Source organism: Sminthopsis crassicaudata, chromosome 3 (assembly GCF_048593235.1).
Source record: "Sminthopsis crassicaudata isolate SCR6 chromosome 3, ASM4859323v1, whole genome shotgun sequence".
NCBI classification, from domain to species: domain Eukaryota; kingdom Metazoa; phylum Chordata; class Mammalia; order Dasyuromorphia; family Dasyuridae; genus Sminthopsis; species Sminthopsis crassicaudata.
In genome coordinates this window covers 38,104,854-38,122,896 of record NC_133619.1, presented here as the reverse complement: position 1 = coordinate 38,122,896, position 18,043 = coordinate 38,104,854, and the positions used below count along the sequence as shown (strand labels likewise).

The 18,043-nt window shown below is 38.5% G+C and overlaps 1 protein-coding gene across 1 annotated transcript; it reads left to right on the top strand.

Moving 5' to 3' along the window:
• The first annotated feature begins 7,176 nt into the window (after positions 1 to 7,176).
• On the top strand, positions 7,177 to 17,833 carry DNAJC19 (DnaJ heat shock protein family (Hsp40) member C19). Its single transcript, XM_074298279.1, has 6 exons — positions 7,177 to 7,313; positions 10,328 to 10,379; positions 10,468 to 10,541; positions 12,826 to 12,905; positions 14,424 to 14,494; positions 16,884 to 17,833. Exons 1-6 carry the CDS (start codon positions 7,311 to 7,313, stop codon positions 16,952 to 16,954), a joined length of 351 nt encoding a protein of 116 aa, XP_074154380.1. The 5' UTR covers positions 7,177 to 7,310; the 3' UTR covers positions 16,955 to 17,833.
• The last annotated feature ends 210 nt before the right edge of the window (positions 17,834 to 18,043 follow it).

Sequence of the window (18,043 nt, the reverse complement as noted above, 5' to 3'; positions counted from 1 at the left end):
CTGAACCTGTACAGAGTAGCCAATGTTGCTATAATAAATGCCTCCCACTAGATTCCCAGTGCCAGGCCTCCCGCATTGGGTCTCCCCATACTGGGCTTCCCTGGGCCATGTTATCCCCTGCAACTAAGACAGACTTTTCCTGAAGTCCTTCTGAGATATCTTAAGCTGGAAAATTATTACACTCTGAATATTTATGGATTTTCTCATTCCAAAATCCATTCAAAGGCTTGATCTAGAATTGATTTTGAGGAAAGCTGGGGAGAGCTCTTGTCTACTCTCCTTCTTTGACATCACATTACTCTGGAACAAAAGGACTATATTTGTACTCAGACAACTTATAGTTTTGGGCAATCTTGATAGAGGATCTGCCTTAAACCATATTATTTAGAATAGAACACAAAAGGTAAGAATTCATTTTAGATTACAAGTTGATCCAGTTGAATGGATTAGCAATACCCAGAGAATTTTAATCTTATCTATCATCATCCTTGTCCTTGGGAGACTGGACTTTGGACAAGGAAATAAGACAGGGAAATTGGGTTTCACCAATTTTAATAATTGGCTATTAATAGGAGAGTGAAATGGAATGGAGGCATCCATTGATGATGATTTTAATCTGGCAGAGAGTTATCTAATTCTAATCTAATATCTAAGACAAGGTTCTCTATCCTAGGCTATCCAAGACTTCTTAAACCTTTTATAATGTGATCCCTTTTCACCCAAGAAATTTTCACATGATTCTAGATATATATATATATATATATATATATATATATATATATATATATATATAAAATACTTTATATATGTTAAGTAGATGCTTAATAAGTGCTTGGTTGATATTGATTGTCAGGGATGTTGCAGAACTTCAGCATCCTGTGATTCTATTAACCAAATACTTCCCTCTGGAACTCACAACAAAGAGACCCATTTAAGGGCCAAGATGGTTTCTTCAAGCCAACTGGACCGGTTTCCCTCAGACTGAGATGAGTCCCTGTTTCCTACTAGCCACCAATGTTGTTTCTGACCACAATGTTTGATCTCCCCAATTCCAGCTGATGCTGAGACAATTGCTCAAGAGCTTTTTGCCTCATCCCACTTCAGCATCCCTGCCATCCAGCCCCCATCCAGCATAACATGACATGGTACTTTAGACAAACCCTAGAGGACAGCTTTGTTTTATGTGACATGATGTTATTAATACATGACACGATATTATTAATATTTCTCACAAACAAGTTGCAGACCACCTATTTCACCCTCGTTAAGCTGCCATCACCAGCAATCAAGTCATCAAACTTGTCTGTCAGCCCCCATGCATCCCAGTCTCTCTGTTCGTGGTCAGTTCCACTTGGTGACAGCCCAGCAGGGAAGCCTCCATTTATGCAGAGTAGAAAACCAATGAATCTGAGGGGAATTGAAGCTGGGAAAAGAAAAGGACAGAGATGAAGGAGAGAGATGCTCAGAGAGGGGGAAAGAAGTGTTCACCGGCCAGATCAGAATTAAAGGAAGGAGAGATAAGCTCCCAGCTTGGACACTGTGTGACCCTAGGCAAGTTCCCTCTGCAAATCCTACTTTCCTCATTTATAAAGGGGACTAATAAGAGCAACTACCTGGTTTGTTGTAAGATTTAAATGAAATAATATACATAAAGCACTTTATAAATCTTGAAATGATAATGTGTCATCATTATTATTATCATTCTCATCAGAGTTGAGATAGAAATAGTGGTGAGATAAGTCACTAAACTTGATCATTCTCTTAAGCTGAACATTCAATGGATATTGAACAGGTGGCTCAAATGACTTGTTTATGTATGCAATTGAACAGAAGTGTTGGGATTTAAATCCATCTTCTCTACAATCACTGAAAGCATCTTTGGGTGCACCCCAGGGGCAGAGGACAACAGGGATACTTATTATATAGTAGGCACTGTGTTGGGATATGTCAGGATCCAAGACCACCCCTCTCTTTTGACTATTAGGAAACACCCTGATTTCTAGAGCCACAGCCCAGCAAGCAAATTGTGCCCTGAGGTTGACATAACAATAATCCTTTGCACTCAGTCTCAGCATGAACTTTGCCACAACTAAATCACAGAACTGAAAGTCCCTGAGCTCAAGCAAGCACCTAAAGACCCAGACATAAAGTCCTCTTACATATGGATTTTTTGTCATTAGACAATCTTTGACTATTGTCATTACACCTTACCACTATGTTGTAGTATACTGTTTGTATTTCCCTCCTCCAATGGAATAAATAAATCTTTTTGCTAAAAATCTGTGAGCACTTGCAAAATGTCTGTGATCTTTGGTCATTTGTTACCCAGAGTTGACAGATACAAAAACATAATGAGAAATAACTCTTGCTTTCAAGGACTATTGAAATTATTTGGTTATTCTTATTGTTGTTCATCCTTTGTTTTTAAAGATGGCCAATAATATCATGATGTTGGAGTAAAACAGAAGATGATGGATAATGTCTTGATTTGTCCATGAATTGGCTTTAAGTGAGGCAGAATTGCACAAAGTTTCTAGCCTCACTCTTTCTTTTAGAGACACTTTTGGAAAGATCTAATTGTTTGGAGGTTTATCCTGACATCAAACTGAAATTCGCCTCTTTGCCACTTCTCACTATTCCCATGTCTGCCCTCTGAGATTAAGCAGAATGTGTCTTATCCTTTTTCTAAATGATAACTATTCAAAAGCTTGAAAATAGATATGATATAGTATTTTCATCTTCTGTGGTTGTTTGCTTTTTTTTTTCTTTCTCATGTTTTTTTCCTCTTTTGATCTGATTTTTCTTGCATAGCATGACAAATAGGGAAATATATTTTTAAAAATTGCACACCTTTAACCTGTATCAGATTGCTTGCTCTCGCTTGGATAGAACAGTGAGAAATATTTGGGGAAAAAAAAAGTTTTACAAAAATGAATGTTGAATGTAAAGGGCTTGAACTGAGCAGATGTACTTGACCTAGATGCAAGGTATCTAGCACTTAGGGCTAATTACCAATTGGACAATTCTCTATTAGCATGTTTGGAGGACGACCTTACTGCTGGCTCGATCTGTGGATGTGGACAAAGAAGGAAAAGAGAGAGATGAGTGGGTGGAGTAGGACAGGCAATATCATTTTTCTCTTGGTGGTGGTGAGAGAGGAAGGAGGTGTGGAGATTGCCAGATCTAATCCCCTATGGTGACCCCAAAAGACCAGGAATAAAGATTTTTGCTTATCCTGACTCTGGCTGATTCTAAGATATCCAGGGTCTCAACAGTTGAAAACTATCTTTTACATATATTTAGAAAAATAAAAATACTATTTAAAATAAATAAATTCATAAATATAAGACAAAAAAAATAGCTATGAGATCATCTCCAAGTCTTCTCTAAGCTCAACATATCTGGTTCCTCCAACCAATCCTTAAATGGTATGACATCGACAACTTTTGTCATCTTGATATCCCTCCTCTTGACAAGCTCTGGCTTAGTGTCTTTCTTAAAATGTGGTACCTAGATGAAAAGATTCTGCTGGTCTATTGAAGGAATAAAAGGCTCAGTACTCTTAAATCTTCCTCTTGCTCCCACTTTTGGAATTTTGTCATCACTAAGTAGTTTTTGTTTGTTTTTGTTTGGTTTTTTTTTTGTTGTTTTTTCCCAGCCACTATCCTTTTCCTCCTGATTGTGACTTTCTCTCTAATCACCACTCTTGCTTCTATTTTTTGGAAAGAGTCTCCTTGATCATGAATTAGAGTAGAATATGGAAAATAACATAACCAGCTAGGGCAGATTTCTCTAACCCCACTACAAACAAGAAATTAGTGATAAGCTTACTTACTTACTAAGGGCAATTTGAACTAACAATTTTATCCCACTTTAAAGAAGTCATGAAACATAAATCAATAAAATTCTCTTTTATTTATTTCCTGAGCCCTCAGAAGAAATTGTTCAATGTTCAGTCTTGTCTGACTCTTTGGGACCCTGGATGGGGCTTTCTTGGCAAAGATACTGAAGGGATTTAACATTTCTCTAGCTCATTTTACAGATAAGGAAACTGAGACAAACAAGGAGAAATAACTTTTCAGGGTTACACAGCTGATAACTGTCTGAAGTCAGACCTGAACTCACAAAGATTAATCTTCCTGACTCTAGGTCTGGCATTCTACCTACTGTGTCACTTAATTGCTCATAAAGAAGAAAAGATCCTGGAATTCTTTAACAGAATCTAATTCTTTTATTTCACTGTGTGTGTATGTGTGTTTGTGATATACCAGTCATTGCCTCTCTCTCTGACATCTTACTTCCAATCATGAAACACATCCAAATCAGAAATAGATAATCAGCCATATTTGTATCTCATGCTAATTTTCAATATTAATTAAATGAAAATGGAAATGAACTTTTAAAAACACATAACCTTTGAACTTAATATGATCTCCTAAGCAGAAAAACAGAGAGAAGAAACAGGCAAATAATACAGATCAGTTCTTTTTGTTTTGGTCCATAGGTTAATCTGGGTTTGGCTGAGAGTGGGCAGCAAATGGCTGTGTCTTGTGTTCCATGGATACTCAAATGTTAGTTACATCACCTACCTCTTCTAGACATCTATATAGGATGGGCACTGGACTTGTGATGTCATTGATTTGGGTCTCTGGTGCAGTTCAGAATTTGCAACATATATAGAACAGTCTAACAGAGTACCTTGCAGCACTCAGAAGTTTCCTTACTTATACAGGGTCAAATAAATATGGGCTATATACCCAGAATTAGTATTTGAACCATGATCTTCTTGGATACATGCACACATACACACACACATTGTATAAATGTGTGTGTATGTATATCAGGTGGCATAGAGGATAGAGCACTAGGACTGGAGTCAGGAAGACCTGAGTTCAGATCCATCCTTGGACAATTACTTAGCTGCATGATTCTGGGCAAGTCTCTTAACTTGCACTGAAAAATGAAATCGCAAGCTACTTTGATATCTTTGCTAAGAAAATCCCATGAAATCACAGTCTATGGCAGTGGTCCTCAAACTTTTTAAATGGGGGGCCAGTTCACTGTCCCTCAGACTGTTGGAGGGCCAGACTATAGTAAAAACAAAGGCTCACACTCTGTCTCTGCCCCTCAGCCCATTTGCCATAACCTGGCGGGGGCATAAATGTCCTCAACGCGCCTCATCTGGCCCACGGCTGTAGTGTGAGAACCCCTGGTCTATGGGATCAGGAAGAGTTGGACATGTGAGAATAACTATATATAATATACATATATATATATGTAGTTTTTTTTCCCTTTCTTTTTCCTTTTTAATTTAAAACATTTTTTTTAAAATTAGATTTACAAGACTTCAGGTAAATATTTTCTTGCTAGTCATTATTAGTATACTCCATACCTGGCCAGCTAGCTGCCTGTCATTCTTACATTTTAAGTTATGGTTCAGAAATCTAAATCCCATTCTTAGATGCCATCTTCTTACCAGTTCTAAATCTGTTTTTCTCTTCCGAACACCTTTCCTTTGAGGAGCTGAGTAACAGTGATGAAAATAGTGCTCATTCCCCCTAGGCTCTTCACATAAAATTGAGCAATGGCTCCTCATACAGCAGGGAATGAGCCTGCTGGGATTCAGTCCTGGAAACTGAGGGATACGGTTTCCACCAAGTACCGGATACTTCCCAGCTGGCTGCAGTGACTTCACAGCCTAGATTGGCATTCACTTGTGGGAACGAGTCGAGGTGCTGGAGTAGGGCTTTTAAGGAGAGAAGGATAAGGTAACAGTAGCTGCCTGTACTGTACTCCCTTGCCCCATTCTGCTGGTCTGGCAGTGGATTCTAGTCGTTAGTATATTTGCACAGCGCCTCTTTAAGGTGCTGTATATGCAGGGATGACAGGTGCACAAGGCAGACACGGTGGAGTCTCTGGGCTCCTGAAACTAGAAATCCTGATGTCCTTTCTGTGCACACACTAGCTACCCAGATAATCCCTGAAGGCTCCTGTAGCACTCCCTGGTTCTTGGCCAGCAACCATTTGTGCTCTGAGATTTCATCTACCCTTTATAAAGAGACTCTTACTCTATACTCACAGCCATTCTATCCTGATTTCACAATGACTTCTCAACACTTTACAACTTCGGTTCTGAGCCCACTACTCATCCAGAACCATTTCCTCCAAGTTTACCAACCATCACTCAATTGCTGGCCTTTTCTGTCTTTATTTCCCACTTCACCCCACCCGGCCTTTGTCTGGACCGCCCCCCACCTTATACCTAGAATGCTTTTCCATCTTTTACAATCCCTAGCTTCCTCCAAAACCTACTTCAACATGTATTGGTCAACCTGCCATCTGGGGGAGGGGGGAGGGGAGGGAGGGGAAAATTGGAACAGAAGGTTTTGCAATTGTCAATGATGGAAAATTACCCATGGTTCCCAATCTGAGACCCCAGGGAACTCGATGCGGGAAGTTCGGTTTCCTCGGAGCGAAGTTAGGAAGGAACGAACGAAGTGAGCGCTTAGTGAGACAGACCTTGCTCTCCAAGAGCTCCCATCCTAACTCTTTCACATTTTATTTGATGCATTAAAAACCCTTATTCTGAAAGTTTCCAGACTGCCAAAGAGGGCCATGACCGAGCCCCAAGATAGGAAGTCACGGATAAGGCCCTGGGCTCCCCAACCCCCGGCTTACACAGACGCGCTCCTGTTTGGGGAGACCTGTGGGGATTTTAATTTGAATCCTATGGTTTTAATAACTGAAGAATCTCATTTTTGGTTCGCTGGCTGCTTTTAACATATAAACACCTATGCATATATAACGTATATGTATAATATACTTACGACATTTCACAATACCTGTGCATTATATAATGTTATTTGTTACACGGTATTGTGCAATTTGTGCGGTGATATATACAATCATATGTTACACTATGTATCATTACGTGTTACACATTAGCTACTTTGGCTCCCTAGTGCGGAAGCTCCCCCTCCCCCGGGAAGAGCCCGGCGTGGGGCGGGACAGCGGCCGCGGCGCGCCCCTCTCGCCCGCCCAATAGGAACCCGCGCTGCCCCGGCCGCAGCCAATCCGCAGCAGACGCCGCACCCCGTGTTCCCGGCCTAGCGCTCGGCTCCCTTTCACGACAGTTGGGTCCCGGCGCTTTACGGCAGCCGCTGTTGGTATTCGCGTGCTCCCTCTTCGCCGTGCCCGGCCTGAGGCGGCGCCTGCCGGGCGGGGGCTGGGCCTGGGGCTGAATCGGACGCGTGGTCTCTGGGCTGGGATGACCTGCGGCCTTGCAGGCTCAGGGCAGCGCCGGCCGAGCCATGGTGAGCGACCTAAGAGCCGGAGGGCAGACTGAGGCAGCGGCGGCGGGGTTTCATTCGAACCCAGGCCCTGTCGGTCCTCGAGGCGGGAGGGACTTCATGTCTGGCTGTGGGAAGGGGAGTGGGGGGAGGGGAGGCGTAAAAGGGAGCGTGATCAAGGTCACGCGGGCATGGGGGAAGGACAGAGCTGGGATTCGAACCCAGGTCTCCAACCCCCGGGTGAAGGGCATCCCCCGGTGTTTTACGGACGAGGAAACAGACCTAGTAGGGAAGGCGGCTTATTTTAAGTCATTTAGCCTGGCTCCTAGTAGTACTTCCTAAGGGCTTGTTCCCCCAAGATCTGAGGCTGCCGAGCCCAGTCCTCTCATTTTACAGATGAGGAAACTGAGACCCTCGAAGGTAAAGTGGGCAGAGGTCAAATGTTACCTCCGACCCCAGTTAGCAGGAGCACTCGTAGTCCTTTGCACCTTGGGGATGAAGAAGCCGCGGGAATCCAGGGCCTCGAGCTCTGCCCCTCCCCCTCCATTTAGCTCATCTGTGAAATGGGTTTGAACCAGATGAAAAAGGAATTGGGAAATATTTGGTGAAATTGACAAAAATTAACCTGAACTGGGACCGCTTGGAGCCAGGATCTCCTGCTTATGGGGTCCTAGCTGTGGCTGTCACTGGTTGCCTTGTTTGGCATGCTGTAGATGCTTAATAAATGCTTATTGAGTCTTCAGTTCTGGTTCTAAATCTCAGTCTGTTTATTATGGAGGTGTGTATGTATGCAGATATTGTGTGTGTACACATGGGTTATATATGTGTACATTTCTTTGTATAAATGCACATATATGTATTTGTGCATTACTGCATGGTATATGCACATGTGTGCATGTTTATGAGCCCGAATCTGAATATTTGTGTATGTACACATTACAGCATTGTGTATGCCCACCTGTATGCATGCCTGTGCACCTTTATCTGGGCTTGTTGCATTATGTGTATACACGTGTCTACATCTGTATCTGGATATGTATATGGATGTACATTACGGCATCGTGTGTCCACATGTATGCATGTGTGGGCACCACTATATAGGGGTATGTGTTTGTGCATATACACAGGTATGTACGTGTACACATATTCCTTTTGTGTGGTGGGTATATGTGTGTTACACATACATAGAATGGGCAAAACTTGGAGCAAAGTGAAGCAGTCGCAAAGTGAGGGATTGGGGCTCTAGAGTAAAAACTGACCGTTGCAAGTGTCCTTGGGGATGACAGTCTGTCTAGGGAGAGGGGTCTTTGAAGGAAGGCCAGCTGACCATCCCTCAACATTGTGGTCAGAGAATCCTTGTTCTGCCTTCATTCAGTGGCCCCTTCTGCTTCCTTTCACTTCTGGAATTCCAAAGCCTTCTTAACTTTGACATTTGAATTCTTCCCTTGTCTTTTTTTTTTTTTTTTTTTTTGGTTAATGAGCTCAGGTCCAGAGTCCTCTCAGTGCAGATGGAGTGGGAGGGGCTCCTATAGATGGAAACCTTCCATGCTTTGGCCTTTCAAGGACTTTCCCTTGGTGATAAATGTTTTCTCCTAGGGTTTGGAGAGGCTGCTGTTTGAGGAACTCTCCCTGCCTTAGGTTTTTGGTTTGTCCCTGGTGCCCTTGTTTCAACCTTGATGGTCTTTCCTTAGGCAAGGGCAAATTATTCTTCTAGCAAATGTCTCCATTGACTAGCCCCGTTCTTTTGCAGCTAATAACTGTCCCAATGATAAATTCTACCTGTAGCATTAAAACTACACTGATTTTACTTTTTTCTCAATAGTATTTTTTTAAAAATACACGTAAAGATAATTTTCAATATTGATTTTTCTAACACTTTGTTCCACATTTTTCTCCCTCCCTCATCCCCAAGACAACAAAAAATCTGATAGAAACTAAATATGTGTAGTCTTTGAAAACATAACTCTATATCTGTCATGTTGTACAAGAAAAATCAGATCAAGAGAAAGAAACAAGATAAAAATACTATGCTTTGATCCACATTCAATCTCCATAGTTCTCTCCATGGATGCGAATGGCATTTTCCTTCCCAAGTCTATTGGAAGTGTCTTGGATCAGTGTTTTGTTGAGAAGAGCCGAGTTCATTATAGTTGATCATCACATGATCTGGTTGTTGCTGTGTACAATGTTCTCTTGGCTTTATTCACTCAGAATCAGATCATAAAAGTTTTTTCAGGCTTTTCTGAAATCTCATCATTTCTTATAGAACAGTAATATTCTATTACATTTATAAACTATAACTTTTTCAGCAGTTCTCCAACTGATGGACATCCACTCAGGTTCCATCTCCTTGTTACTACGAAAAGAGCTGCTACAAACATTTTTGCACATGTGGGTCCTTTTCCCTCTTTTATGATCTCTTTGGGATACCGACCCAGTAGAGACACTGCTGGATCAAAGGGCATATACAGCTTGATAGCTTTTTAGACATAGTTCCAATTTGCTCTCCAGAATGGCTGGATCAATTGACAACTCCCCCAACAATGTATTAGTGTCCCAATTTTCCCACATCCCTCCATCATTTATCATTATCTTTTTCTGTCATCTTAGCCTATCTGAGAGATATATAGTGGTGCCTCAAGAATTGCCTTAGTTTGCATTTCTCTAATCAATAGTGATTCAGAGTATTTTTGACTAGAAATGGCTTTAATTTCTTCATCTGAAAATTATCTGTTCATATCCTTTAACCATTTATCGATTAGAAAACAAATCCTCATTTTAAAAGTCAAAAAGAAATAAGCATTTAAGTATCAGAGGCATAGATTTAGAATTGGAAGAATCATTAGGGAAGTTTTAGAAATGTTCATAACATTGTAGATTAAAGCTAAGACCATGTTATTACTTAAAAAAAAAAAAAGTTTTACTACTGAAATAAAAACTGACAATTGTGAAGAAAGATTGGGGATAGGAAGATGTGGAAGAAGTGAAGGATTAGGGAAAGGAATATGTGGAAGAAGTAACTCTTTTCTCCCTTCTAGGCCAGCACAATGGTAGCACTTGGACTGACAATTGCTGCTGCAGGATTTGCAGGTTTGTGGCTGATGGGAGAGTGTAAGGGACCTGGGGGGCCTGGGGTTTTATTATGTCAAGTTCTGTTCACTGTTTTGTTTGTTTTAAGGCCGATATGTTTTGCAAACAATGAAGCATATGGAGCCTCAAGTAAAGCAAGCTATTCGAAGTCTGCCAAAATGTGTAAGATTTCTTCTTTTATGCCTTTACTGCCTTTTCATTAAACTATTTCAGATTATGATTATTGAGAGGTGGGAGGGATATTTCTAGATGATTGTTGGATTCATTTAGGTCAAAAAATGCTATTATTTTTCTCCTTCGTTAAGAGACAATTTGGGTTCCTGAAAGGATCCTATGCCTCTAGAGCAATCAGACAAGGTGATATCTGTACCAAGCTGCAAGAACAGTACCTGAAAGCTCCTGATCTAGAACAGGGGTCCTTAATCTAGATTTCAACAGGTCTCTGAACCTGGATGGGGGAAAAAATTATTTTCTGTGCAATCCTCTGTATTTTGCTTTATGCATTTAAATACATGATTCTGAAGGGTGCATAGACTTTATCGTACTGCCAAAGGTGTGTGTGGGACAGAATTTTTTAATAATCTGATCTAGAAGATTCTCTAAAAGGTAGGTGGATTCCAACTGAAAGCATGTCTTTTTGATCAAAATTAATATTAGCAGCCTTTGTCCACACTTGTTTTCCTCATTTTCATTTCCAAAAAGGTTGGTAGCCCAAGCATAGGGTATTGTGGTCAGATAGCTTGTGCCCCCAGCTTTCAGATAAGTTATCATTTTTCTACCCACAGACTACTCTCTGTGTGACTGGGCTATATAAGCCATGTGGTAGATGCTAGTACAAGTAAAGTACCTGGTTCTAAACTCTTACATTCTAAAATGCAGAATAGTATAAAACACCTCTTCCCCCTAAGATGACTGGATTCTGAAAATCAATTATTAGAATAGAAGGATGTTAGCTTCCTACACATAGAAAGTGACACTGTTCTTTCCTAAAGGAAAGAGTCTATACAGAATCTGTCACTATGATAGTGTATTTTGTCAGGGTGTTTCACAAAGACAGTCTTTGTGATACAACTTGAATAACTAAATTTCCATTTTCCTCTTCTATAAAATGAGGGGTTGCATTAGATTCAAAGAATCTTCTCTGCTCCACCTTTATTGCTGTCATGACCAGTGCTCCTCCCATAGAAACCATACTCAGGTATACATGGCTGATAGTATGGGGAATGCACTTTAGAACTCAGCTACTTCCCAGGAGTCTTACCTTCAGAAGCATGTACTCTAAAATTACCATGGTCAATGTCCTACCGCAGGAGGTCGAGAAAACTTTCTTTTGAGATACCATGCTTTTCTGTCCGTGAGATTTGCCATCATCCCCAAAATTGGGTTTCTAAAGTTGCAAGGGGCATTCTTAAAGCTGTAGTCTAGACTTAATCCTTACTAGTACACACCTTCTCTGCTGGTTCTGAAAAGTGATCCTCTATATCTAATAATAGAAAATTCACTATTACCTCAGGCCTTCCTCAGTTCCTACCTTAGCTCTTAAAAGTCTTCTCATTAGAATAATTTGTAAAGGAGAGGTCTCCATACTTAGCCTCCCAGCCTCAGAACTCCCCGCTCTCCAAGCTTTTCTCTACATAGCTGCCAAAATGATGCTTTTCAAGCTGTTGCAGAAATGTGATCAGCACCTGTAACCTCCAGGAGAAGGCTCAGAACCCTGCATCTTTCAGTTCTCGATATCTCTCTCTTTTTCCCTCCTCTTCTTCTTCCTACCCTCTCTTCCCATCTCTCCATCCCTTCTTCTGATATCAAGATAAGTGAAGCTTTTCTCCCATGCTCTGCTTTTAGGAGAAAGCAGTGAATTGGAGTCTCAAATCAAAATAAAGCCAGTACATAGTACAGAGTATGTATGTGCTTACTAAATATAATTGCTTTCTTGACTGATAGCTGTTGTCCAAGTACAGTTTTGTGATTACCCTGAATTGATACAGACTGCAGCACACCCCTGTAGCATGCAATAATGTTTTCTTCTTATTGTCCTAGAGCTTCCTTCCTCCATCCCAGCCTCCTTGTGCCTGCTTGATTGTCTTTGTGTTTTCCATTTGAATTTCAGTTTGGCAGCATCTAGTTGAAGATGTTCCCGAAAGGATCCTATGCCTCACTTCCAATGTAGGTTCATTGGTTCTGTCAGTGTAGTGCTAGATGCAAGACTCATCAGGTTATCTTTTGGATTGGTTCTCATATCTTGAGTATCAGCTAAACTAGGATTTACTGCTGTTTGTAAAGCTAAGAAATTTCATTTCAATTTCTCTGAAACAAAAATAAGGTGTTTCAGTGAAATGCTATTTTTTGCTAATCTGTTTTAAAGATTCATTTGAAGACTTTCTACAGAGTCATTCTCCATTCTTCCTAGTTCATTTATTTTGCTACTGATGCTTTCCCCTTTCAGGCCTTCACTGGTGGCTATTACAGAGGTGGGTTTGAACCCAAAATGACAAAACGAGAAGCCGCACTAATATTAGGAGTAAGGTAAGTTCAGTACCTCCTATAAGTGTCTTGCTTGGAAGTCACTTGGGCCCACTGGGTTACTGAGCAAGTGAAACTTCCACCATTGAAAGAGAAGAGAGGTGAGAGTCTGATTGTTATAGCTTGGAAAAGTCAGGCTCATCAGTTCATTGATGCACTTGTTACCACCATGACCATTGTAACCATCTGGTTCCCTTCCTTACACAGTTTTAAAGCTGCTACAGCCTACAGGAAGCATTTATGTGTGGGCTGAGAAACATCTTATTCACCTAACTACTTCCACAGTCTTAGAACTGAACAGTTGGGATGAATGTAGGAGACAGCATGATTCACATCATTTTTATCATTAAATTCAGGATATATGAGTCTTATATTAGCCTTCTCTATTAATATAATTGTGCAGTAAAATTTAGTACAATTTTGTGATAGGCTTTTTTTTTTTTTTTTTTTTTTTATGGGGGAGGTGAGATGTCATTCTCCATTACAGTGTCATGGTGGGAATTGGACTAAAAGTATCAAACCAGGACTTTGGAAGAAAGAGTGTTGAATTTGGTGTCCAGGACCTGGTCAAATCCCAGCTGTCATTCATAATCTGTCTTTGGCCAATCTTACCTTACTGGGACTTAGTTTTCTTATCTAAATTGCCTCTCATATCCTTCATACCTCTAAATTTTTGATTCTGGGATCTGCAACTTTATGCTTTTGGTTCCAGCATGTTTTTTAATAGGGTCTTGTCATTTTGACAGCATAATGATTGTAATAGGTTTATGAAATGTAATTAGATTATATCTATGGTAATCTTATGAATACAATTTTATTGTCTTTATTTCATAAATAAGACTGCTGAAGTAAAAAAAAAAAAAAAAAAGTTATCTCTAACCAGAATTTAGTCTACAATTACAACATACAGCATTTTCATTTTGATCATGTCTGTATGTCAGAAGAACTATTTTATAAGATTACTCATTCTTTGTCATGAAAATTTTCTCCAAAGACATTCAAAATGTCTTTTCCCTTTTTCCAGGTCAGTGAGATAGTCTTAGTCTTGGCAAAAATCAATTGGGCGACATGACAAAGAACTAGATTATTTTTAGAATATAGTTGTTTTTAACAGTTCTTTATGTCATTATGCCAATTTCTGTATTAGGAAGTTTTCTATCGTGCAAACTTCCTTTCCTTTAATTTCCAAGGACTGAAATATTAAGCAGTTTTTTGAGAATATATATATTGCTAAAACATCCACTTGAATGAAATTCATCACTCTTCTAAGGAACTATTTGTTTTTCATATTCAAAAGATTCCTTTTGTTGACTTTGTCTAAGAAAATTACCATTTTGCTTGATTAATTTGAAGTTTTACTCATATTTTAATGAATCCCAGCAATTGGATTATATAAGACTATGCAGTTGACTCACAAACTACATTTTAATTATTTCTATATATACTTGATGTGACACGTATTCATTAGTAATGGTTTTAAAAGAGGTTGGTGGGTTTGTTTTTGTTTTTTGTTTTTTTAAGCCCTACAGCTAATAAAGGGAAAATTAGGGATGCTCACCGACGAATCATGCTTTTAAACCACCCAGACAAGGGTAAGTAGTCATTATACTCTTAATGTAAAATTTACTGTAAATTGTGATTTTTAAACTATAAAATGAAGAGCAGAATTCACTCTCTGTTCTTGGTGTGGTTTTTTTTTGTTGTTGTTTTTTGTTTTGTTTTTGTTTTGTTTTGTTTTGTTTTTGTTTTTGTTGGTTTTTTTGCAAGGCCAGGCTTTAATGATTTGTCCAGAGTCACACAGTGAGTATTAAGTTTCTGATTGAATTCAGATCTTCCCAATTCCATTGTACTCTTTGGTGCTTTTTCCAAGGGAAAAAGCTTTAAGTTAGTTATATCTTTCAGGTAGAATGTCATAAGTTGAGTATTTTTCAGAATGTGTTTTCAGTCATGTCCAGTGCTTCATGATCCATTTAGGGTTTTTTTGGCAAAGATTTTGGAGCAGTATACCATTTCTTTCTCCAGCTCATTTTACAGATGAGGAAACTAAGGCAAAAAGGGTAAAATGACTGGTGCAGGGTCACATAGCTAGTAAGTGTCTGCGGCCAGATTTGAACTTAGGAAGATAAGCATCTAACTCCAGGCCTGGCATTTTATCCACTGTGTCAGTATTTTCAGAATAATGTCTGGTTATTAAAATTCAAAATGCCTCAATAAACACTTAAAAATTGGTAACCAGCTGTCATTTTAAATTGTCCCTTTGTGGCCTCCTTGTCACATTAAACACTTCGTGCCTCTCCTTGTCTTGTTTGAAAAACATAATTTTTCAAATGGTCTTGATCAGATGTAGGTAAATGTTCCATGACCTCACTTCCTATCAAGCCTTCTGAGTTTTTTAAGTCATCTTTGTTTCAGGGAAGAGTTATTCCAGAATATCAACCTTTCTTTGGTTGCAGCATGGCAAGTCCTACACATAAAAACTCCTTCCTTTCAATCTCTCAGTGTTTCTTAAATGATCATTCAGAATGATGCTTGGGGAAAACTATTGAGGTGTGAAAAATAAACTCCTCCAGGGACCTTAAGTATCATTTAGTATTCTGGACCCCTCTAAAGTTAGGCAGCTGAGGACCTAAATGTTGTTTCATGTTTTTGCTCTTCGGCAAGCAACTTGGACCCTTGATTCTGAGCTTGTAACCTCGGCATATTAACCCATATTTAGAGTCTTCAGAAAACAGAAATATACACCTCATGAGGAGGCAATTCATTTGTGGACTAGTTACTTGTAAGCATAATTATTTTTAAATCTATATTTTCTAGATGGGAAGAAAACATCCCTCTGTATGATAATTCAGTAAATAGATTTGAGAGAAAACATTTCCGCTATTAGAAGTAACTTTTATATAAGTTTTCATATAAGTAACCAAGGGAATATAAATTGAGATAAGTTACAAATGAAATAATAACAGGTTTCTTTACATGTATTTGATAACAGTGACAAATCATTTCTCCATCACTTCAGTTGTAAAACCATAGGTCTAAATCAAAAAGATGTTTTCGTTTCTACCTTTTCTTCACATTTAGAATAATGACAAACATAAATCTTGTTTCTTTGAACAAGCAACTGAATATTAGGTAACAATATCAAACCTTGGAATTAAGATTAAACTTGAAACACAGGTAAGAATTCAGCAGTAGCAAAAAGGTTTCTCATCCATAAGAAAGGCTCAAAAGGAATTCCTTACTTTGCTTTTTTGCTGGTTACTTTAAGCACAGTAATATGGACTGGTTATCTAGTTTCCTAAACTGTAACATATTAGGAACCCCAAAAGAGTACACATTGGCTACTAGGAAATGAGGAATAATTTTAAAAAGCATACACAGGTACTCAGAAGACCTCTGAGATCTTTTTATATAGAGGCAGACAGATATTAGAGTTTATAATATGTAATAGCGATTAATGTTTGTAATGATGACCAAGTCATCAAGAATACCTCTAATGTATTCCCCAGATTGCATTTATCACAGTACATATGCAAGTGTACTGAATCACCTCATTGTTGAAAAGAGCCAAGTCTTTTCCAGTTAATCTTGTTGTTGTGTACTGTTCACTTTACTTAGCATCAGTTTATATAAGTCTTTTCAGGCTTTGTAAAGTCATCCTGTTTAAAGTCGGCTTTTTTTATAGGAAAATTTTCATCACTATTGCTAATGTGTTCTTAAAAGGACAGACTTTCTTTTATTTTGAAAATTCAGTTTTATGGAAAGTCTGGTTTTTTGTTTTGTTTTGTTTTTGCTAATGCTAGCTAAAAGGAATATTATATATAATTTTTGAAGTAAATATTTTGTGTTGCTATAATATATATGAGGATATATAATTTCAATGTTATATAGTGCCAAAAGAAAAAGGACATGTAATATTCTGTGGTCAGCTGAGACATGTGTTTGCCTAACCTCCCTAACTATTCTTTTTCTTTTCTCTTCTAGGAGGATCTCCTTATGTAGCAGCTAAAATCAATGAAGCTAAAGATTTATTAGAAAGTCAAGCTAAGAAGTAAAATTAATACAGATAGAATTTTAAATTTATATATACATCAATTTATATAATAGGAATCCTGATGTTTTCTAATAATTTCATAAAAGCTGTAATATTTCTTTACTGGTTGCATTAGTTGATATAATTTGTTTTTTTCTTTTTATTAATTTTGATTCTATTATAATTATTAGGTTACAAATATTATGGTCTTACAAGTTATGAATGTGCTTCCTATTGGGAATTGACTACAACTTGAAACATGATTCCTTAGTTAACTTAGCTATATTTAGAATCCTGCAGAAACAAATCATTATTCCTGTGACCTAACATTGGTACACATTTTCCTGCAAGTGCTTTATATTAATATACCATATTGATTCCCACAAGGCTTAAATAATTTAAAGTTTAATGAATCGTACATCAAAAATACAATCACTATAATAAGTCATTTAAGGGGAAGTGTCAATAGAGATCCTAGTTTATCATGACTTTTTTTTGCATTAAGTATACTGTCCCATAATTTTATAAACTTTTGTTCTTTAGAATTTTTTAAAGTTTCTGTAGAGCACTTTTAACTTAAAAACAAAAAATCAGTCTTATTTCATTGTTTAGTCATGCAAAATTCATTTATATGTAAAATTCCCCTTCCCAGGGATCCATAAGAGCTTGAACAATACTAGGGAAAACGAGAAAACAAAACTTGTCAAATTTATGCTACTGGAATCACAAAATTTATTGGTACTATCTTTTGGGATTTGTGATATTCAATGCATCTAATCTCCTCAATGTGAATATTCCCTCTGGTGATAAAGAGCCCACTCTGTGCAGCTCCTACATGTCATTCAACAGACATAGGTAACGGGTGAAAATAACTTGAGAAATTATAAAGCTTGGCCTCCCTCTCCCCCCATGTCAATTATTGTGAGTGTCTCTTACTGGATTCATGAGGAACCATTACAATCTGGTATTACTCCAATCTTTTGAAACTAGTGCCTCTCATGCAAGTGGATCTCTGCGATATGCAAAGGATAATGATGAACTTCTCCAATTGACCTGTACAAACATAGGTATTCGAATTTGGGTAGCAATATTTTCTGTGGTATATCTGAGT